Source organism: Entelurus aequoreus, linkage group LG23, assembly GCF_033978785.1.
Source record: "Entelurus aequoreus isolate RoL-2023_Sb linkage group LG23, RoL_Eaeq_v1.1, whole genome shotgun sequence".
Lineage (NCBI taxonomy): Eukaryota > Metazoa > Chordata > Actinopteri > Syngnathiformes > Syngnathidae > Entelurus > Entelurus aequoreus.
In genome coordinates, this window is record NC_084753.1 from 37,860,743 (window position 1) to 37,885,510 (window position 24,768).

General features: G+C 41.0%; 3 protein-coding genes across 3 annotated transcripts in view; all 3 read right to left on the reverse strand.

The window, feature by feature from the left end:
* Positions 1-24,768, reverse strand: part of LOC133640867 (zinc finger protein with KRAB and SCAN domains 3-like) — a 257,581-nt gene that overhangs the window by 143,759 nt on the left and 89,054 nt on the right. The gene's annotated exons all lie outside the window — the stretch shown is intronic.
* LOC133640576 (uncharacterized) lies at positions 1,666-11,241 on the reverse strand. The gene is made up of 3 exons (XM_062034067.1): positions 9,346-11,241; positions 7,681-7,863; positions 1,666-3,078 (listed from the first exon to the last, which is right to left on the reverse strand). Exons 1-3 carry the CDS (start codon positions 10,643-10,645, stop codon positions 2,075-2,077), a joined length of 2,487 nt encoding a protein of 828 aa, XP_061890051.1. The 5' UTR covers positions 10,646-11,241; the 3' UTR covers positions 1,666-2,074.
* The window catches only part of LOC133640680 (zinc finger protein 287-like), a 31,644-nt gene continuing 24,381 nt past the window's right edge, over positions 17,506-24,768 (reverse strand). Inside the window, exon 3 of the mRNA XM_062034240.1 lies at positions 17,506-19,435. Within this exon, the coding sequence (XP_061890224.1) occupies positions 18,288-19,435 (1,148 nt within the window). The 3' untranslated portion in view covers positions 17,506-18,287. The remainder of the gene's footprint in view (positions 19,436-24,768) is intronic.

Below are 24,768 nucleotides of genomic sequence, written 5' to 3' on the forward strand. Positions count from 1 at the left end.
AAACATTTTGCCAAGAGGATTATTTGTAATGTGTACATTTTCAGAATGTGCTTGTTCTATTGCTGGTCAAAGACAAAGAAAAAAAATCGGAAGTCGTCTTTAAGTTTAAATGCCATGATTTTACCACTCCGGCCTGCTTGGGAATAGAACTTCCCCTGAGTTAAATGAGTTTGACACCCCTGATATAAAGGAATTCATCCATGGAATCATTTACAGTTAGAAATGAAAATATGTAACTCACTTCATACATTTGAAAACAATAGCTGGGATAGGCTCCAGCACCCCCGTGACCCCGAGGGGGACAAGCGGTAGAAAATGGATGAATTATGAGTAACATTTATGAATATCTGTATACACATGTGTATTGTATTTTAGGTACAATTGGTTGTACTGTTCTTAATGAATGAAACAACTTTATAGATAGGCAAAACAATTGTAAGGACAAACATTAATACACAATGTTGTATATTAAAGGCCTACTGAAAGCCACTACTACCGACCACGCAGTCTGATAGTTTATATATCAATGATGAAATCTTAACATTGCAACACATGCCAATACGGCCGGGTTAACTTATAAAGTGCAATTTTAAATTTCCCGCTAAACTTCCGGTTGGAAACGTCTATGTGTGATGACGTATGCGCGTGACGTCACGACGGCAACGGGAAGTATTCGTACCCAATGTGTCACCATACAAACTGCTCGGTTTTCATCGAACAATTCCACAGTATTCTGGACATCTGTGTTGGTGAATCTTTTGCAATTTGTTTAATGAACAATGGAGATTGCAAAGAAGAAAGTTGTAGGTGGGATCGGTGTATTAGCGGCTGGCTGCAGCAACACAACAAAGAGGACTTACTTGGATAGCAGACATCTGTGATCGGGTGAAGTCCTTCGTCGCGCCGTCGATCGCTGGAACGCAGGTGAGCACGGGTGTTGATGAGCAGATGAGGGCTGGCTGGCGTAGGTGGAGCGCTAATGTTTTTATCATAGCTCTGTGAGGTCCGGTTGCTAAGTTAGCTTCAGCGTCATTAGCAACAGCATTGTTAAGCTTTGCCAGGCTGAGAATTATTAACCGTGTATTTACATGTCCATGGTTTAATAGTATTGTTGATCTTCTGTCTATCCTTCCAGTCAGGGGTTTATTTATTTTGTTTCTATCTGCATTTGAGCCAGATGCTATCACGTTAGCTCAGTAGCTAAAGAGCTTCGCCGATGTATTGTCGTGGAGATAAAAGTCACTGTGAATGTCCATTTCGCGTTCTCGACTCTCATTTGCAAGAGAATATAGTATCCGAGGTGGTTTAAAATACAAATCCGTGATCCACAATAGAAAAAGGAGAAAGTGTGGAATCCAATGAGACCTTGTACCTAAGTTACGGTCAGAGCGAAAAAAGATACACCCTGCACTGCCTCTCTAGTCCTTCACTCTAACGTTCCTCATCCACAAATCTTTCATCCTCGCTCAAATTAATGGGGTACTCGTCGCTTTCTCAGTCCGAATCTCTCGCTCCATTGTAAACAACGGGGAATTGTGAGGAATATTACCTCCTGTGACGTCACGCTACTTCCGGTACAGGTAAGGCTTTTTTTATCAGAGACCAAAAGTTGCAAACTTTATCGTCGTTGTTCTCTGCTAAATCCTTTCAGCAAAAATATGGCAATATCGCGAAATGATCAAGTATGACACATAGAATGGATCTGCTATCCCCGTTTAAATAAAACAAATTCATTTCAGTAGGCCTTTAAGGCAGGCCCTTGATTGAAATAAAAGCCCTAATCTAATCTATAAATGTTAGAAACATATTAACAACATTGTGTTACACACACAATAATTATGTCACACATGTTATATGTGCTGATGTTGTTAGTAAGTCAAAGTTAATAAAATCTTGAATGTATTTCAAATCCTGCATCTTCATTTGCTGCTGCTGTTCTCACCAGCACACTTGTGTTTCTTACACTGGTACTTAGAAGAGAATCTTTCACCACACACACTGCAACTCAACACTTTCTTACTAATTTATGTTCTCATGTGTGGTTTGTTCGGTTACAAAAGCTTCTGTAGCAGTTTTAACAGGAATATGGTTTTTCACCAGTGTGCGCTCTCAAGTGTACTTTCAAATGTTGACTTTGTACAAAACCTCTGTCGCAGAATGAACAGATAAAAGGTTTTTCTCCAGTGTGTATCCTCATGTGTATTTTCAATTGTTGGTTCCGACAGAATCTTTTACTACACAGTGAGCACGTGAATGTTTTTACCCCGGTGTGTGTTCTCATGTGTGCCACGAGCGCTGATCGGTCAGCAAAGTCTCTTTTGCAGCTTGAACAGGAATACGGTTTTTCGCCAGTGTGCGTTCTCGTGTGTACTTTCAAATCTTGATTTTGGACAAAACCTTTACCACAGACTGAACAAATAAAAGGTTTTTCCCCAGTGTGTGTTCTCGTGTGTCTTATCAAAGTTCCCCTCCGAGAAAATGCTTTACTACAAACCGAGCACATGAATGTTTTTTCTCCGGTGTGTATTCTCATGTGTACTTTCAAATGACAATGGTAATTAAAGGTTTTGTCGCAGTGAGAACATGTGAAGTGTGTGTTGTCAGTGTGACATGTCTTATCATCTTTAGAGTCTTCATCATCAGTGTCAGGAGAGTGTGACGTTGTGTCCTCACTATCTGATAGTGGAGCTAAGAGCTTGTCTGCTTGTGATCCTCTACAGTGGTCTCCATCAGCTTCTGTTGAGCTGCTGCTTGGAGGCTCCGCCTCTCTCTGCTCCTCACTTTCACCTTTGACCTCATCATCTTCACTCTTCACAATCACACCAATCACTGGGAACTCCTCCAACCATTTGACCTCATTATCTTCACTCTTCACAGGGACACCAATCACTGGGAACTCCTCCAGTCCTTCAAGATGTTCTCCCTCCTGACTGATGCTGTGTTCCTCCTCTTCCATTTTCATGTGAGGGGTTTGTGGCGTCTCATCTTCCTCTTTAATGTAGGAGGGCTGTGGCTCCTCCTGCTCCATCCTGAAGCTCCACTCCTGTTTCTCAGGGAGAAGATGTTCTTCACGGACATCTGCAGGGCCCGAGAAGACAAACACATGCTTTAGAAACGTCCAGCTTTGCTCAGTCACATTAGGGCATTCAGTACGTTCACATGTACTAAAGAAAACCAAGTTGTTGTATGAACTGTCCCAAAATCTTCATGGGGGGAAAAAAAGAGCAAGATGGGGCAGAGAGATTTTTACTAGGGATGGGCAATATGGCCTAAAATCGATATTGTGATACACTACCGTTCAAAAGTTTGGGGTCACATTGAAATTTTTGAAGGAAAAGCACTGTACTTTTTAATGAAGATAACTTTAAACTAGTCTTAACTTTAAAGAAATACACTCTATACATTGCTAATGTGGTAAATGACTATTCTAGCTGCAAATGTCTGGTTTTTGGTGCAATATCTACATAGGTGTATAGAGGCCCATTTCCAGCAACTATCACTCCAGTGTTCTAATGGTACAATGTGTTTGCTCATTGGCTCAGAAGGCTAATTGATGACTAGAAAACCCTTGTGCAATCATGTTCACACATCTGAAAACAGTTTAGCTCGTTACAGAAGCTACAAAACTGACCTTCATTTGAGCAGATTGAGTTTCTGGAGCATCACATTTGTGGGGTCAATTAAACGCTCAAAATGGCCAGAAAAAGACAACTTTCATCTGAAACTCGACAGTCTATTCTTGTTCTTAGAAATGAAGGCTATTCCACAAAATTGTTTGGGTGACCCCAAACTTTTGAACGGTAGTGTATATTTATATAGAATTAAGAATAAAAACCATTTTAAAATGGGTTACCAAAGCTCCTAATTGAGTTGCTGACATATGCAGTGACATATTACATAACTTCCAGTGGTATTATTTTCTCAAAACTATTATTAATCTACTTGTTAATTTACTGTTAATATCTAGTTACATTCAGTTGTAACATGTTTCTATCTACACTTCTGTTAAAATGTAATAATCACTTATTCTTCTGTTGTTTGGATACTTCACATTAGTTTTGGGTGTGGGTATCGATCCAATACCAAGTAGTTACAGAGGCAGTATTGGTCATACCAATGCTAAAACTCCACCCATCCATTTTCTACCGCTTGTCCCTTTCAATGCTGATACTGATACTTCATATTTTCAACGTCATTGAACGATCCAATTTTTGATCACAACTATAATCAGACAAAAACAAGATGGTGGTTAGAAGGTGGGAATCTTTGGGCCCCTCACAATTCAATTACAATTCAGAAGCTACGATTTGATTAAAAATCGATTATTGATGCATCTTTAATTCATATATATCGGGGGTCAGCAACCCCCGGCTCTTTAGCACCACCCTAGTGGCTCCATGGTCCTCTTTCAGAGATGTGTGAAAATGGAAAAAGATGAAGAAAAAAATATATTTTTTGTTTTATTTAATTTTCTGTGGGAGAACAAACACAAACCTTCCTAATCGTTAGAAATCCCACTGTTTATATGAAACATGCTTCACTGATGAGAGTGTTTGGCAAGCACCGTTTTGTCCTACTAATTTCAGCCATCTTTGAACTCATCGTAGTTTGTTTACATGTACAACTTTCTCTGATGCTGCCACAGAAAGAGGTGTCTTACCCCACTATTTCTTTGTCTCATTTTGTCCACCAAACGTTTTACGCTGTGCGTGAATGCACAAAGGTGAGCTTTGTTGATTGTATTGATTTGCTGGAGTGTTAATCAGGCATATTTGGTCAATCCATGACAGCAAGCTAATCGGTGCTAACATGCTATTTAGGCTAGCTGTATGTATATATTGCATCATTATGCCTCATTTGTAGGTATATTTGAGCTCATTAAAATGTCCTTTACTTATGTCCTTTCAGTATTTAATTTATATTTGCATGTCTCATGACACATTATCTGCATGTAATATTGGCTGCATTTCTCATAGTTGTTAGTGTGCCATGTTGTTCCAGACCACAGCAAACGTTACCCAGCTCGCAAAGATTGTAATAAATCCATTAGAAAAAGACAGCCTGCCGTTTCCTTAAACGTGGACCCACACATCTATACCTTTGGTCTTTCTGAGCCAGTAATTTCCAGGAGTTATCTCATCCTGTGAGAAGCCTCCGTTTTACCAATGATTTCCAAAGTTGCAAAAATGTGTAGAATAAAAATTAAAATACAACATTTCTGTCAACAAAGATTTCCGTCAGCCTTTGATAGTAGGCTACTATAGCTAATATAGACACTTACATCATATGTTGCCTTCATTATAACACTTATATAAGGCTTTTAATATTTTGCGGCTCCAGACAGATTTATTTTTTGTATTTTTGGTCCAATATGGCTCTTTCAACATTTCGGGTTGCCGACCCCTAATATGTATATTACATTTATTTTCGTTTGACTAAATAAACATTTATCAATTGCAACTTTAAAAAACAGTGCATTTGTAATTAAAAAAGTTAACTTAACTCCCACATTTATTAAATTAATGAAAATGTGTGCAAAACTGGAACATACTGTAAGTGCCCTAAAATAAAGGAGCTGGTCGGATCTCTCTGTGAGGTGTCTCACTGCAGTCAGCCAAACTGTCTGCTTTACTTTATTCACAATAAATACATTGATTATCGACTACTGACGTTTACTAATCGATTTTATAATTGTCAATGTCCGAATTGCGATGCATCTAAAAATCGATTATTTTCCTCACCCCCATTGGTGGTGTAACAATATCAATTAAATATTTACATTATTTTCTACTATCGGCTCTGATTTAAATCATTTGTTTTTGCTCTTAAAGTCCTCTATATACATATATACACAAATATATATATATATATATATATATATATATATATATATATATATATATATATATATATATATATATATATACATATATACATATATACATATATACATATATACATATACATATATATATACATATATATATATATATATATATATATATATATATATATATATATATATATATATATATATATATATATATATATATATACATGTATATATATATACACGTGTGTGTGTGTGTGTGACATTGAAATGTCCTTATTTTTGAAGGAAAAGCACTGTACTTTTCAATGAAGATAACTTTAAACTAGTCTTAACTTTAAAGAAATACACTCTATACATTGCTAATGTGGTAAATGACTATTCTAGCTGCAAATGTCTGGTTTTTGGTGCAATATCTACATAGGTGTATAGAGGCTCATTTCCAGCAACTATCACTCCAGTGTTCTAATGGTACAATGTGTTTGCTCATTGGCTCAGAAGGCTAATTGATGATTAGAAAACCCTTGTGCAATCATGTTCACACATCTGAAAACAGTTTAGCTCGTTACAGAAGCTACAAAACTGACCTTCCTTTGAGCAGATTGAGTTTCTGGAGCATCACATTTGTGGGGTCAATTAAACGCTCAAAATGGCCAGAAAAAGAGAACTTTCATCTGAAACTCGACAGTCTATTGTTGTTCTTAGAAATGAAGGCTATTCCACAAAATTGTTTGGGTGACCCCAAATTTTGAACGGTAGTATATATATATATATATATATATATATATATATATATATATATATATATATATATATATATATATATATATATATATATATATATATATATATACATATATATATATATATATATATATATATATATATATACATATATATATATACATATATATATATATATATATATATATATATATATATATATATATATATATATATATATATATATATATATATATATATGTGGAAAATAATACAGTCATAATACAATTATGTAATATGTTTCTGCATGTCAGCAGATAAATTAGGAGCCTTTGTAACTTGTTTTGAAATAGTTCTATTATCATTTATCATTTATTTATCACTATATTGTGATTTATATCGTTCCTGCAGGAGGCTGCAATAAATATTGCGATATATCATCCATCCCTACATCTCATATGGATCTTCTTCTGCCATTGGCGGCACTTTACCTACATAACACTCTTTTGGGAGGTGAAGTTGAACCATGTACAGTTGTGCAGGTGTTTTAGCATCATTTGACACAGACTTGTCCAGGATTTTCCACTTTTTCATCACAATGTTTACAAACGCTGTCCTCCACGATGGCTTGAGTTTTAAAGTTGGTGAAAAAATGTTAAACGTTTCTGTTCACTGGCTTCAATCACGCATAAAATGATTTGTTCTACTACAGCCACAAATGGTTGAACTTGCACTTACCATCTTACACAATCAACTCTGCTTTGCTGTGGGCTTTCGTAATATCTGCTGCTAGCTAAACTCTGCTGCAACATACACAGCACCGCACACTTGTCATGCTCCAGAAATTCTGATTGGGCTGGACAGCTAATTAGTTTATAAATTTATTTTCAATTAAATTATTGTCAATAGAATTTGTTAAACCTTTCAAGGCACATATTTAGATAGAATGTAAGACATTCTAAGGCTTTCAGTTCAAATGATTAGATGTAAGACTTGAAGTCTATGAGCATGAACTGATGAAGACTACTTGGATGAGAGGCCAAACGTCTTCTAAGACAAAGTGAACAGTCCAGTTGTGATGGACTGAATGCCCTGAGAATAAAATGATATGTGGATGTTGTGCTTACTTGGACTGTGATGAAGCTGTGAGGACTCAGGTGGTTTGTCTTCATGGTCTTCAGTCTTCACAGAGACAACAGTCAGTGGAAACTTGGTGAGATCAGCCTCCTCCTGCCCTAGAAGACACTCTTCCTCCTGAGTGATCCACACTTCCTCCTCTTCCTCTTTAATGTGGGGGAGCTGCTGGACGTCTGTTGGGTAAATAGGTAAATAAAGATGAATAAAAAAGAGAAGAGAAATGTTTTTTGACTGACATTGTTAACACAATGAGATTATTTGTGTTCTCATGTGCAATTCGAAAAAGCCAGCATCTATTAAGGCATTCTTACCTTCACACTCACTGGTGTAAAGTGCGTAACCATTTTTTTCCATATACACGTCAGCCTACCAAACCTAAACCTTATCTCTAACCTTAACCTCATAAGGCATACTCCTAACAACAAATTACATAGAACAGAAATAAAAAAACTCTCATTTCAAAACTCCTTACAAACAGTCTTAATATGTTTTTGTCATCATATGAAATGCCATCCATCCATCCATTTTCTACAACTTGTCCCTTTTGGGGTCGCGGGGGGTGCTGGAGCCTATCTCGGCTACAATCGGGTGGAAGGCGGGGTACACCCTGGACAAGTCACCACCTCATCACAGGGCCAACACAGATAGACCGACAACATTCACACTCACATTCACACACTAGGGACCATTTAGTGTTGCCAATCAACTTATCCCCAGGTGCATGTCTTTGGAGGTGGGAGGAAGCCGAAGTACCCGGAGGGAACCCACGCAGTCACGAGGAGAACATGCAAACTCCACACAGAAAGACCCTGAGCCCAGGATCGAACCCAGGCCCTTTGTATTGTGAGGCACATGCACTAACCCCTGCCATCATATGAAATGTTTATTTTTTATTTTTACTGATTTTGTTGGCGGGACCAAAAGGAACTCTTACCAAAACATGTTTTACTATGTGGTGTTTTTATGGAGTATCTCCATCAACTATTCCTCTTTAGAGCACAGCTCCCACATTCACTTGGAGACCATCTACGACACGCTGAAGGAAAGTCAGTCACTTTTATGTTTTTTTCATACATCAACTGTTGATTGTCATGTTCGTGTTTGAAGGATGAGGCTGTTGATAGCAAGTGACTTAACTTTTAATACCCCATGTTCTCAACAACATACATGTGTCTTTTTATGCATTCTTGTTCTACCACTCTATGTGGTACGGTAAGCAGCATACTAACCAGTACTGCCCCCTAGTGGTCATACCTGTAATAACATCTGATCACAACATCCCCCTTTTTCTAAGACAAAATGTATTGACCTAACTAATCACATTAGCTGGGTCAGTTATTTTAACAAATTCTCATTTAGTCTAACTCTGACACATATGTGCAGTATGAACAATTTCAAATTGCATAGGCTATCTCAAATCTAAGCCAATACTATTTATAACACTTTCACAACAATCAATATACATTTTGTTCAACATATTTAACATGCATATTGACTTTTCTTTGTTTACAAGTTCAGTCTATCAGGTCTTTTGATTTCTCTTGTGGACCTTCTTAACTCAGGTTCATTTGGAGTAGGTGTGTTACAGTCAGCGTTACAGTCCATAACAGGTGTGGGTATTACCTGAGATTCACCACAAGTTACACTAAACTCACCAACAGTCCCTTGAGGAGTCTTCAACAGACTGCGACGATTGCGTCTGAGGATTTGTCCATCATCAGTTCTCACCGTGTACGATCTTGGAGCAACTTCTTGCAGGACTGTTGCTTTTGTACTCCATCCATCAGTATCCTCAATCCTGACTGTGTTGTTGGTAGTCAGTGGAGGAAGACGCTTGGTTGTTTTGTCATAAAATGACTTTTGCATCATCTTCTGTTGTCGTAGTTTATGTTCAATCTTTGAGGGATTATTTTGCTTTATTATATTGTTTGAATGACTCGGCAAGGTTGTTCGTAGCTTCCTCTTCATCAGCAGTTCAGCTGGTGATAGTCCGCACTGAAGAGGTGATGCTCTGTAGCTCAATAAAGCCAGATACGGATCCGAGTCACTGTCAGCTGCTTTCTTTAGGAGTTGCTTTAGAATGTGAACTCCTTTTTCCGCTTGCCCGTTTGATTGTGCATAATGTGGGCTTGACGTCACATGCTGGAAATCATATTGCACCGCAAACGTCTGCCATTCTTTGCTGCTGAAGCATGGGCCGTTGTCGCTCACTACAGTGTGTGGAATGCCATGCCTGGCGAATATAGATTTAGCATGTGTTATTACACAAGTTGACGTTAAGCCTGCTAGTAGCGCCATTTCAGGGAAGTTTGAGTAGTAATCTACTACCACTAAATAGTCTTTACCTCTGAGATGAAACAAGTCCATTCCTACTTTGTGCCATGGTGCGGTTGGCACCTCAGCAACCACCATAGGCTCTTTGCTCTGCTTGTTCCTGTGTTTCTGGCATGTTTCACATTTATTTATGAGTGTTTCAATGTCTTTATTCAGTCCGGGCCAGAAAACCGACTCTCTCGCCCTCCTTTTGCATTTTTCAATGCCGAGATGGCCTTCATGTATCCTGTGCAAAATGTCCATTCTCAAAGCCTGTGGAATAACAATTCTGCCCTTTTTCAACAGCAGTCCATCCACAGTACTGAGCTCACCTCTGACGTGATAAAATAGTGGACATGAGCCAGCCGGCCATCCCTCATCCATGTTCCTCATGACATGTTGTAACTCAGCATCCGTTGCTGTAGCCTCAGCGATTTGTCTTGACTTTGTGTCTGACACAGGCAGTGTAGCAGACACCATGTTCACATGACACTGTATGTCCTCATCTGTTGCACTCACACTGTCGCCTGTAGTTGCTCTGGATAGGGCATCAGCAAGGATTAGGTGTTTACCTGGAGTATATATCAGTTCAAAATCATACCTTTGCATTTTCATCATCAACCGTTGAATCCGCGGTGACATTTCATTCAGATTCTTTTTGATGATGGCAACCAGCGGTCGTGATCAGTTTCAACTGTGAAGGACGGCAGGCCGTACACATAGCTATGAAACCGCTCCAAACCATATGCCAGTCCCAAACATTCTTTTTCGATCTGAGCGTACCGACATTCCGATTTTGTCATAGCCCGAGATGCATAGGCTACCGGTTTCCAGTGCTCACCCTCAGCCTGGAGTAGAACGGCACCAATACCATCTTTGGAAGCATCGGTTGACACTTTTATCCTCTTTGTGTGGTCATAAAATGACAACACAGGTGCTGTAGTCAGTGTGTTCTTGAGTTTTTGCCACTCATGCTCATGTTTCACTGTCCATTTAAAATCACAGTCCTTGTGCAGAAGCTCTCGTATGCAAGATGTCTTTGCTGTCAAATTGGGAATGAATTTACCTATAAAATTGACCATCCCCATGATGCGTAGCACACCGGTTTTGTCTGTGGGCCTTGGCATGTTCTGTATTGCACATATTTTTTCTTGATCTGGTTGGACACCACGTGCAGACAGCTTGTCTCCAAGGAAAAGGATCTCCTGAACACCAAACTCACATTTACTTTTGTTTAGTTTTAGTCCATACTTTTTATGCGTTCCATAACTCTGTTTAGTCTCTCATTGTGCTCTTGGGCTGTGGATCCCCATATGATGATGTCATCAATGTAGACTCGAACTCCATCCAAGCCCTCGATGATCTGCTCCATCGCTCTGTGAAATATTTCAGGTGCTGACTTTATTCCAAAAGGCAGTCTGAGAAAACAGTGTCTGCCAAAGGGCGTATTAAAGGTACAGTACATTGTGCTGCTTTCACTCAGTTTCAGCTGCCAGAAACCTTGTGAGGCGTCAAGCTTTGTGAAGTAGCTGGCACCTGACATTTCACTGATGATCTCTTCACGTGTAGGTATTTGATAATGTTCACGCTTAATGCTCTCATTTAGATCTTTAGGGTCCATACATATTCTCAACTCACCATTCTTTTTCTTTGTGATGACCATTGAGTTGACCCAGTCTGTAGGCTCATTAACTTTTTTGATCACCCCCAGCATGATCATTCTGTCGAGTTCCTTCTTTAGGCTGTCTTTCAGTGGGGCTGGAACTCTGCGTGCTGCATGCGCAACTGGTTGGGCATCTTCTTTCAATTGTATTTTATATGTGAAGGGCAAAACACCAAAACCCTTGAAAACATCTGAAAAGTTCTGAACAATTGTTTCCATAGAGTCATTTTTTGGGATAATGCTATACACTCTTTTCACAAGTGCTAGTTCTTCACAGGCTCTGTCACCCAGAAGTGATTCACGTCCCTCATTCACAACAAAGAAGCATAGGTGGTGCACTTTTCCTTTAACTGTGACACTCAGCCTGCATGTGCCCAAACATTTAATTGGTTGTCCATTGTAGTCTTTAAGTCCAGATTCTTTTCTTTTTATCTGTGGCTTGTTTTTCATTGCCTTTACATCACACATGCTTATTAGAGTTGCTTTTGCACCCGTGTCCAATCTCATGGTGACTACAGTCCCATTTATCATTAGAGGAGCTATCCATTTATCTTCTCCAGTGACGTCATTTACATTGTCTGGTTTACTTATTTGTTCACTTTCCAAATTTACCATGCCAACAAAGAACGTGTCACTGAGATCAGGCTCATCTACTATGTTTACAGTTTTTCCTTTCTTCCCCTCTTTCCATTTGGAGAAGCACTGTTTAGCAAAATGATTCTTGCCTTGGCAACTTGAGCATTGCTTACCAAACGCTGGACATTGTCGGGGCTTGTGCTTTGTGCCGCAGCGCTTGCAGCTTATCATCTCGTCCTCCGACTGCCGTGCAGGCCGGGTCTGTGTGCGCTGTCTCCGCTGGTACGACACTGCTCCTACCGCTGCCGCGTTATCGCTCTGCGCCGAGGCGACTGCAGACATCTCGCTGAACGTCCTCACGTGCTTTTGGGACAGCTCACTCGCCTGGCAGATCTTAATGGCTCCCGCCAGCGTCAACTCCATCTCTCGTAGTAGCCTCTCTCTGACCTTTTTATCCTCCACGCCGAAGACTATCTGGTCCCGGATCATGGAGTCCTTCAGCGTCGCGAAGTTGCAGGACTGCGCCTTTAGCCGCAAGTCCGTCAGGAAGCTATCAAATGGCTCATGCTGCCGCTGCGTACGAGACAGAAACACGTACCTTTCGTACGTCTCGTTCTTCTTCGGAGAACAGTGAGCGTCAAATTTGCTAAGCACTACATCCAACTTTCCATTATCGTCAGGAGTGTCAAACACAAACGTGTTAAATACTTCTATGGCCTGTGGCCCTGCTATTGTTAGCAGCAGCGCTACCTTTCTCGCCTCCGGCTTTGTCTCGTGTCCCATAGCCGCAATGTACAGGTGAAACTGCTGTTTGAAGGTGCGCCAGTTCTCGTCGACATTCCCCGTTAGTTTCAAACTCTCCGGTGATTTTAAATCCATGTCGTCAAGTCGAGTTTACTCCTGGTACCATGTCATGTTCGTGTTTGAAGGATGAGGCTGTTGATAGCAAGTGACTTAACTTTTAATGCCCCATGTTCTCAACAACATACATGTGTCTTTTTATGCATTCTTGTTCTACCACTCTATGTGGTACGGTAAGCAGCATACTAACCAGTACTGCCCCCTAGCGGTCATACCTGTAATAACATCTGATCACAACATTGACTACTTTGTTTATTGAAAGATGATTGACAATGCATGTTTACTTTCACTTATTGATGCATGTAGGTCAGAATCAGGAAGTGAAATTAGCCATGAAACTATGAATTATATTGACTACAATGTAAAATATATTTGGTGACTGTGTGAGTTTTGTGTAAACATGTTGATACATCCATCCATCCAATTTCCTACCGCTTGTCTCTTTTCGGGGATACAGAGATACATCATTTCCCTTTCGGAACCCCGAAAGGGAAATGAGTTAGTTTCAGACACAATTATTAAGATAATAATTGTGTCTGAAACTAACTCATTTTCATCCCCACAATACAATTCACCTTCCTATAGACAATATATTTAAGAATAGCATTAATAATGACATATAAAGTTAGTAAACACGTGAGAGTAAGAAGTAAACACACCTGTTCTGTGTAACACAACATGATGTTTCTTGAAAACAGCGTCCAGTAGTTGATGTTGTCGCTCCTTCTCCTCTTTTGTTGGACAAAGTTCCTCCTCGTACTCTGCTATCGTTCTTTCGCACATTTTCACACAATCACAACACTTTACACTCACACTTGATCTCTGCTTAGCGATGTGTTTTGATCACTTCCGCCTCTCTTTGTTAGCAGCTGACAAGCTAAGCTAACTAGCTAAGCTACGCTAGCACGGGAAGCAGCAGAGTGACAGATGTATATGAATTCCAACAGTTACAAACGATATATTATATACCGTCTTAAACGGCATGTATGTGGTTAAGAAAACAACACTATAATAACCACAATAACATTTTCTCCATCAAACGCCATTTTGCGTTTCCTCGTCTTGTTTTGTACACACGCAGTTTTGTCAGATCTCGCGAGAGTAAAAAGCAACCAGCGCCACTTCTTCTTCTTCTTCTTTACCGAGAGTTTGCAGCTATGGCTTGAAAGGTTCATACTGCCACCTACTGGACTGTAGAACGTAGTGTGGGCCGTAGGACAGAAGGAGGAAATCCCGTTAAGAACCTGTGGAGGGCAGCAATACACCTAAGATGTTCTACTAGTCTGCTAGAAACCGAAAGAAGAAGAAAAGTGTTGCAAACGGTCACAAACATAACATGTTCAGGTAGGCGAAGATAGCTTTAAGAAAAGAAAAATGTAGAGATGCATGTAAATATGAGTAAGGCAGATGTGAAATTTGGAGGGAATGTGTTGACGAATGGCATGAGAGTTTGGATAGGGAAGTCGAAGGAAGGCATTTTTGGGAAATACAGCAGAGTGTAAGAATGGAAGGGTTTGGAAGTGTAATAAGAAGGGAAGACATTTTATTGACAAGATTAAGAATAGGGCACTGTACTTTTTTTCCCCCCAAGATGGCGCCGATGTAGTGGCTGCTGTTATCAGGAGCTCTGCGCTCCTGTGTCATCCTTTTGTGTTCCGGATGTTTCCTTCTTGTTTTCATGTGGGTTTTTTTTTTTTTTTGCCTTTTGGTTGGGGACCCTTTGGGACTGTGTGACAAGGGGTGGCATTTTCGTGACTTCTACGGTGCTTTTTTGTGAACTTCTGAATCTGCCCCCCGGGAGCCTTTTGGCCATGGAGACCAGCTGCTGGGTCTCTGCCACACCAGAGTGCGTTTGGAGAGACCGGAGGAGATGCGGATGAAGAGACAAGGCTGCGGAGCCGGCGCTGGGCGCTGGGGTCGGACAAGGTTCACAGTGTCTTGGCTGAATGAGCAGGTATCGGACACCTCGGTCTCCTTGGACGTATCCTCGCTCATCCATGCAGACTGGACACTGGCCGAGAGTTGGTGAGCGGCCGAAGGTGGCTCTCTTGGTTGCTTTGTTGGGTCTGCTCCTTTCTCTGGCCATGCTCCCCCCACCCCAGCAGACTTCTTCTTCTTCTTCTGTCGTGTGTCTTTAGACTTGCAGCTCTGTTGAGGCGAGCCAGGTCAACGTGTCATCGTCCAGGTCAATCAGACCTTGTTTCCCATTCGGTGGCCGGTGTAGGGGGCAACTAGTGACTATGTGCTCTACTGTCTGGACAGGGTCCCCACACTCTCGGTCTCCTCGGACGCATCCTCGCTCATCCATGCGGACTGGACATTGGCCGAGAGTTGGTGAGCGGCCGAGGGTGGCTCTCTTGGTTGCTTTGTTGGGTCTGCTCCTGTCTCTGGCCATGCTCCTCCCACCCCAGCCGACTTCTTCTTCTTCTTCTGTCGTGTGTCTTTAGACTTGCAGCTCTGTTGAGGCGAGCCAGGTCAACGTGTCATCGTCCAGGTCAACGTGTCAGACCGTGTTCGCCATTCAGTGGCCGGTGTTTGGGGCAACTAGTGACTATGTGCTCTACTGTCGGGACTGCGTCCCAACACTCACTATCCGCAAGTCCCCACCTCTTCATCGCTGCTCCGTAGCGTCCGACGCCGGTCCTCAAGCGGTTGAGGGTTGTCCACTGCTTCCGGGGCAGTTCCTGGCCGGAGACGTCGGTGGGGTCATCGATGTAGTGGTGCAGCCTAGACGGTTCTGCTAACTTCCGAGTACCCCAGCAGACGATGGCGTGGAACACCGCAGTGGCCACCACAGTGTATATGTTTTGTTGTTGTTGTTGTTGTTGTTTTACTGTTGTGGCTGTGTGTAGAAGTGGCTAGTTGCATCAGCTCGGCTCTTTTAATGTCTTTAATGTCCTTTGTCTTCTTTGATGTTTCCCTCTTACACCCATAACATGCCAGAGGCTGTTCACCTTGGAGACCTGCTGGGGATATGGGTACGGCCTGGCGCGAGATTTACGCCTTCTATGTGTGCTATGGCTATTAGGTTGTTTTCTTCCTTGGCCTCAGTCTGGACCCCCTCTCCAGGGGCCCAGGCTTAGACTGATTTTTTTTATTTTTCTCTACCTCCCCAGCGTTGACCTGTTTCTCACCTTTTTTGTAAGGGCCGCCGGAAGTTGGCAGACCCGTCAGCGATCCTGTTCTGTCTCCCTGTAATGTTTGTCTGCTCTTGAATGGGATTGTGCTGAAAATCTTAATTTCCCTTCAGGGATTATTAAAGTACTTCTGATTCTGAATTTGTATGTTAAATAAAACACTGAAAATAATAGGCAAAAATTAAACAGGACTGTGTGAGGGGACTGTAGAACGTATACTAATTAGGTGTAGCAAATATGAGAGGAGTGTTAAAGAGGAAACCAACAGATACAGGTATTAATGAATTAAAAAATGACTGGGGTGTTAAATATGAGGGATAGGAAACAGGCGAGGGCACTTTTGGAGTTTTTGAAAAGCACAAGGTTATATTATAGGATTTAAGGGATACTGGGGGTTAGGAAAAGGTGGGTTAAAAGATTGAGCAGCAAAGATGGGGTGCTGAGTGTACATTTATGATAAATTAAATGAACTTTTTTATTTTAGCAAATGGCTGCAATGAAAAAGAGTGAACAATTTAAAGGGGTCTGACTACTTTCCGTACCCACGGTAATTACTGTGATGCTTTGCTCGTATGTTGATCAATGTACATTGTCTTAATCAAATAAAGTTATTGTATTCACTTAAATTCAACTTCAATTCCCACCCAAAACAGCAGGTGTGGCACTCGGGCAAGCCAGTGGGAGCTCACAGACGCGCCCGGCCGAGGACAAGGCACAGGAGAACCCGGAGGCAACTTGCCCTCAAGCTAGCGTGAGACCACATTCCACGCGGGCAAAAGGAAGGTGGGACACCCCACTGGAGAGTCCCAGAGATTCCCTCATCAGGTACGACTGGACCCCCACAAGCACAACACCCCAAACCCACACTACCCAGTACAGAATGTCCAACACGAGGCCCAAGGGAACCACTCACCTCACCCTTATGCTGATCCCAACAATGGAGATGGGGCACTCAGCAGCTGCCCCAGCGGAGCCTCCTCCCAAAATTAAAGAAAATAGTAATAAAATGAAAAAATAAAAAACACTTATGGTAAGAAAAAGGAAAAATATATACACAAACACACTCTCCTGAAAAGAGAGTCAAAATGATTGAATATAAATATAAATAAACAATAAAAAGGAGATGCCATGGAGACCCACAGGCGCACTATACCAGCAGCACTGTCTCGTGCCACACCGAGGCACCACGACAGGGGACCCGCGGGGACTCCACCCAGCAGGCCCCCACCAACGCAGACGAAATGACTCCTCTGTATGCTGCTGGTATGTAAATATGCTTTATTCTTTCCTCGGGCAAGATAGCTCAGCTTTACACTGTATGAATACTAAATAGAACAATTTACACACAACCAATATTTACTACATTTACTGTACTGATAGATGAAGCATACATTGGTTGTTGCATAAAGGTCTGGGGAAATACATCACAATACCAATCACAACACAATATTCATATTACAAAAAGAGTAATAAAGATAACAGAATAGAGACCCAACAAATGATTCATAAAGTCACACATTTTAAAAATAAATGACACACAAATGATGCTCAAATGATGTATAAAGTAAAGAAAATTCTTCCAGGTGTTTCAGATGTGAACCAGTAAATATGAACTGGAGGGATTTATGTGTACTCACAAGCAAAGGTAAAACATGTAAAACAAATATGTATATCATATAGAGGAAGTCATCTACGGGATTATTTACAGTTAGAAATGACAATATGTAACAGTTCATCTGCAAGATCAACACATTACTATAAGTATACACATAAGATCTTCATTGTATGTAACAAATGTTTTGTACTGTTTTTATTTTAAAATGGATGAAAAGCAATTAATATTAAGGTAATAAAAGTAAACTAATGCTTCAGTCTACATCTTTTGAAGGAAAACTGTTGTTTAGACTTTGAATATTTGCACACAATGTTGTATATTAATGCATGAAATAAAACCACACATCTCATCTATAAATGGTAGAAGGATATGAACGAGATCAAGTTAACATCAAAAGTCAACTTAAAGACAGATTTTTAGATTCCTGCATCTTCATTTGCTGCCGCTGTTCTCACCAGCACACTTGTGTTTCTTACACTGGTACTTATAAGAAAATCCTTCACCACACAAATTGCAACTCAACACTTTCTCTCCAGTGTGTATTCTCACGTGTGTTACAAGCTTCGATTGGTCAGCAAAGCTTTTATTGCAACTTGAACAGGAATAGAGTTTTTCACCATTGTGCTGTCTCATATGTATTTTCAAACACTGACTCTGATTAAAATCCTTGAAGCAAATTGGACAGGAAAAGGGTTTTTCTCCGGTGTGTAGTCTCATGTGTACTTTCAAGTTCTGACTTTGTATAAAACCTTTACCACAGATTGAACATGAAAAATGTTTGGCTCCAGTGTGTATTCCCATGTGACCTTTCAAGTGTTGACTTTGTTTAAAACCTTTACCGCAGACCGCGCACAAAAAAGATTTTTCTCCGGTGTGTATCCTGGTGTGTATTGTCAAATCTGCCTTCCGGGAGAACCTTTTACTACAAACTGAGCACATGAACGGTTTGTCTCCGGTGTGTTTTGTCATGTGCCTTTTCAAAACACTCTCTTGTACAAAACTTTTGCCACAGACTGGACATAAACAATTTTTTTCACCAGTGTGTATTTTCATGTGTACTTTCAGATGACTCGGGTACCTAAAGGTTTTGTCGCAGTGAGAACATGTCAGGTGTGTGTTGTCAGTGTGACATGTCTTATCATCTTTAGAGTCTTCATCATCAGTGTCAGGAGAGTGTGACGTTGTGTCCTCACTATCTGATAGTGGAGCTAAGAGCTTGTCTGCTTGTGATCCTCCACAGTGGTCTCCATCAGCTTCTGTTGAGCTGCTGCTTGGAGGCTCCGCCTCTCTCTGCTCCTCACTTTCACCTTTGACCTCATCATCTTCACTCTTCACAATGACAATAGTAAATGGCATCTTGGTGACATCAACCTCCCCCAGTCCTTCAAGATGCTCAACCTCCTGACTGATGATGTGCTCCTCCTCTTCCTCTTTAATGTAAGGAGCTTGTGGCTCATTTTCTTCTTCTTCTTTAATGTGTGGGAGATGTGTCTCCTCCTCTTCCTCTTTAAACTCTAATCCCACCTGCCTCATCCTGGAGGTCCCCTCATTCTGCTCAAGAAGATGTTCTTCATAGACATCTGCAGGAGACACACATGCTTTAGATAATGTCTCTGACGATCAATCAATCAATCAATGTTTACTTATATAGCCCTAAATCACGAGTGTCTCAAAGGGCTGCACAAGCCTCAACGACATCCTCGGCTCAAGAAAAAACTCAACCCAATAGGATAACTATGAGAAACCTTGGAGGGGACCGCAGATGTGGGGACCCCCTCCCTGTTAGACCGGTGCAATGGACGTCGAGTGGATCTAGCACAATATTGTGAGAGTCCAGTCCATAGTGGATCTAACATAATAGTGTGAGAGTCCAGTCCATAGTGGATCTAACATAATAGTGTGAGAGTCCAGTCCATAGTGGATCTAACATAATATTGTGAGAGTCCAGTCCATAGTGGATCTAACATAATAGTGTGAGAGTCCAGTCCATAGTGGATCTAACATAATAGTGTGAGAGTCCAGTCCATAGTGGATCTAACATAATATTGTGAGAGTCCAGTCCATAGTGGATCTAACATAATATTATGAGAGTCCAGTCCGTAGTGGATCTAACATAATAGTGTGAGAGTCCAGTCCATAGTGGATCTAACATAATATTGTGAGAGTCCAGTCCGTAGTGGATCTAACATAATAGTGTGAGAGTCCAGTCCATAGTGGATCTAACATAATAGTGTGAGAGTCCAGTCCATAGTGGATCTAACATAATAGTGTGAGAGTCCAGTCCATAGTGGATCTAACATAATAGTGTGAGAGTCCAGTCCATAGTGGATCTAACATAATAGTGTGAGAGTCCAGTCCGTAGTGGCTCTAACACAGTGGTTCTTAACCTTGTTGGAGGTACAGAACCCCACCAGTTTCATATGCGCATTCACCGAACCCTTCTTTTTTCAAATTCAAGAAAAAGTCATATATTTTTTTCACTGGTTCACAAAATAAACGACGCATGAACATCACCTTGTTCAAAGAACAAAACCAACACAGTGCATGAACCCACAACAAATTACACACCTTACACACATTACCATGAATTGATTAACGTGGACCCCGACTTGAAAAACTTATTCGGGTGTTACCATTTAGTGGTCAATTGTACGGAATATGTACTGTACTATGTATTCTCTTCCTTTGCAATCTGCTAGTAAAAGTTTCAATCGATCGATCAAACAACCTGCAAATCAGATGGAAAATTAGAGGGAACATTGTTTGGGGGTATCCATAATACGCTGATAGGGAGAAGTTTTTATTTAAACGATAAGTCGGATGTGTCTTTACCTCCGTGGCGGAGGCTCCACCGAACCCCTGAGGCCGACTCACCGAACCCATAGGGTTCGATCGAACCCAGGTTAAGAACCACTGTGCTAGAGTATGTTCCCGCTTAAAATATCTTAAAAAGGAAGTTGCTTTTTTTACAGGAGACACATTTTGGTTACTAAAGATCGTCATAGATTAAAAGCCTCATGGGTTGGCCAAAGTTTCCACTCCAATTTTAGTAGCAAAGCAAGGGCTAAAGTGATTCTAATACATAAGAAATTACCGTTTTGTCCAGAGCTGGGAAAATATTTTGACTTGGGGGGCCACATTGAGAGAAAAAATATGTGTCTGGGGGGGCCAATGTGTATGTGTGTATAAATGATTGTAGAGGTTGCCCTCTAGTGGGTTCTTCAGACCACCACACACTGCCAGGAATTCAGGGTATAACACTGTTTTATTTCGTTCTCACGAGGTGCGAGCCTTTTGCTTCCCAGCAACGAGTCTTTTCTGCGACTGCTCAGCAGCACCTCCAACTCCAACTACTCGTCTCATCACGGCTGCTGCTAATAAAGGCTACAGGTGATTAGATAACAAGGTCCACCTGGGCCATCTACGCACCTGTCGCTGTCTTTGAGGCCGGTCCTGGCAGGGCCGCAGGCCACGCCCCCCCTCCACAATGATATATACAGATTTAGCTGTAAAAATCTGCTGTACAGTATGTGTGTTTGGGTCCATTTTTTCCAGGAACGCTAATACCAAAAGTCACAATGTCCGATAGAGTTCTAAAAACGGAATGGAATTTTACAGTTTTTTACTGAATGGGACACCCAAAATGTACATTAAAATAAAGAAAGTGGGATTTATAATATTAACAATATAACACTGAATATTAACAACATATGAACATCGCTCCTCTTTTACGTCTCAGACCAGCTCCTCGATGGACATCTTTTACAATCAAGCAACAGCAAAATATGAATGCAAAGGGTAATAAACACCTACAATATGATATATTATCACTTTTATGCAGGAATGTGTTGTAAAAATGTACCTCCGCATCTGTTCCTGACACATGCGTTTCGGGCTGGCTGCTCTGAAAACAAACCCCGCCCACTCTGCTTTGTTCCTGGTCTGAGCTGCTGTGACGTAGATTACCGTAATAACTCGTGTAACACCCAAAAGCGCAGATTTCCACCATTGAAATACTTTCTATAGTTCAAGACTTATGGTCATTTAAAAACAGCACTGCACGTCATAACGGCGGCTACAGTTTGGATGTTAAAGGCCTACTGAAAGCCACTACTACCGACCACGCAGTCTGATAGTTTATATATTAATGATGAAATCTTAACATTGCAACACATGCCAATACGGCCGGGTTAACTTATAAAGTGCCATTTGAATTTTCCCGCGAAACTTCCGCTTGAAAACGTTGCGGTATGATGACGTATGCACGTGACGTCACAAGGTCAAGGGAAGTGTTTGGACCCAATTCTAATACCTCTGTTTTCTTCGACAAAATTCCACAGTATTCTGGACATCTGTGTTGGTGAATCTCTTGCAATTTGTTTAATGAACAATGGAGACTGCAAATAAGGAAGTTGTAGGTGCGATCGGTGTATTAGCGGCTGGCTGTAGCAACACCAACACCAGGAGGTTGTGTTAAGTTTTGAGCTGGATAGCAGACGCACTACCGTGAGTACAGCTTTGGCTTCCAAACATTTGATCGCTTGCCCGTACGTGCGTGTCGATATGTGCATGTCACGTACGTAACTTTGGGGAAATATATGTTTCTTGCCGACTCTGATGGCGGCCGGGGTGTCGTCAAAAGCGTACAACGCCCGCCGCCGCATCTAAGTTAGCTTCTATTTTTTTTAGCTTCGCCAAGCTGAAAATTATTAACCGTGTATTTACATGTTCATGGTTTAATAGTATTGTTGATCTTCTGTCTATCCTTCCAGTCAGGGTTTTTTTTAATTTAGTTTCTATCTGCATTTGAGACTGATGCTATCACGTTAGCCCCGTAGCTAAGTTAGCTTCTATTTTTTTAGCTTCGCCAAGCTGAAAATTATTAACCGTGTATTTACATGTTCATGGTTTAATAGTATTGTTGATCTTCTGTCTATCCTTCCAGTCAGGGTTTTTTTTTATTTAGTTTCTATCTGCATTTGAGACTGATGCTATCAAGTTAGCTCCGTAGCTAAGTTAGCTTCTATTTTTTTAGCTTCGCCAAGCTGAAAATTACTAACCGTGTATTTACATGTTTATGGTTTAATAGTATTGTTGATCTTCTGTCTATCCTTCCAGTCAAGGTTTTTTAAAATTTTGTTTCTATCTGCATTTGAGCCTGCTATCACGTTAGCTCCGTAGCTAAGTTAGCTTCTATTTTTTTTAGCTTCGCCAAGCTGAAAATTATTAACCGTGTATTTACATGTTCAGTCACTGTGAATGTCCATTTCGCGTTCTCGACTCTCATTTTCAAGAGGATATAGTATCCGAGGTGGTTTGAAATACAAATCCGTGATCCACAATAGAAAAAGGAGAGAGTGTGGAATCCAATGAGCCAGCTTGTACCTAAGTTACGGTCAGAGCGAAAAAAGATACGTCCTGCACTGCCTCTCTAGTCCTTCACTCTCACTTTACTCATCCACAAATCTTTCATCTTCGCTCAAATTAATGGGGTAATCGTCGCTTTCTCGGTCCGAATGTCTCTCGCTCCATTGTAAACAAAGCGGAATTGTGAGGAATCCTTTGTCTTGTGACGTCACGCTACTTCCGGTAGGGGCAAGGGTTGTTTTTATCAGATACCAAAAGTTGCGATCTTTATCGTCGTTGTTCTCTACTAAATCCTTTCAGCAAAAATATGGCAATATCGCGAAATGATCAAGTATGACACATAGAATGGATCTGCTATTCCCGTTTAAATAAAAACATTTCATTTCAGTAGGCCTTTAAAGGTCTAAAATAATTATGTAGAATGCCCGGTGGGTCGGATTGAAAATCTTAATGGGCCACGGGTGTGGTTTAGTCCAACAGATGTTATGGCTGACCACCGAGGTCGACTTATCATAGTCTCAGGCTCCCCTAAACATGAACCGGTGGTTCTTGTAAATCCATATGCACCCAATTGGGATGATGAGGCATTTGCTCAGAGAGTATTTTCTCTCCTACCAGTCGTACATTTTGTCATATCCACCTTAGTCTGACACGTTCTTACTCCCAATTGTTCACAAACTACACCTAAACGTACATCTAAAATGAATAGATATAAATAAGTTATCAGTATTGGTCTTAAGGAGCAGGAAGTTATCAGTATACATCTCCACCTTTTGTCATAACTGTGGTCCCTGGATGAACATGTGTCACAAACATTGTATTAGATGATATGTGGGTGTTGTGCTTACTTGGACTGTGATGAAGCTGTGAGGACTCAGGTGGTTTGTCTCCATGGTCTTCAGTCTTCACAGAGACAACAGTCAGTGGAAACTTGGTGAGATCAGCCTCCTCCTGCCCTAGAAGACACTCCTCCTCCTGAGTAATCCACACTTCCTCCTCTTCCTCTTTAACGTGGTGGGACTGTGGCTCCTCCTCTTCCTCTTTAACAGGAAGGGATTGTGCATTTTCCTTTTTATTATGAGGGGGCTTCTGGATGCCTGTTGGGTAAATAGGTTATTCATGTTAGGCAAGAAAAGTAGTAGTTTTTAACTGAGACTGAGATTGTGTGTTCTCATGTGTGTTAAAGCAGTGTTTTTCAACCACTGTGCCGCGGCACACTAGTGTGCCGTGAGATACAGTTTGGTGTGCCGTGGGAGATGATCTAATTTCACCTATTTGGGTTGAAAAATATTTTTTGCAAACCAGTAATTATAGTCTGCAAATGGTGTGTTGTTGTTGAGTGTCAGTGCTGTCTAGAGCTCGGCAGAGTAACCGTGTAATACTCTTCCATATCAGTAGGTGGGAGCAGGTAGTTAATTGCTTTGTAGATGTCGGAAACAGCGGGAGGCAGGGTGCAGGTAAAAAGGTGTCTAATGCTTAATCCAAATATTAAAAAAAGGTGAGTGACCCTGAGAAAAGGCATTGAAGCTTAGGGAAGGCTATGCAG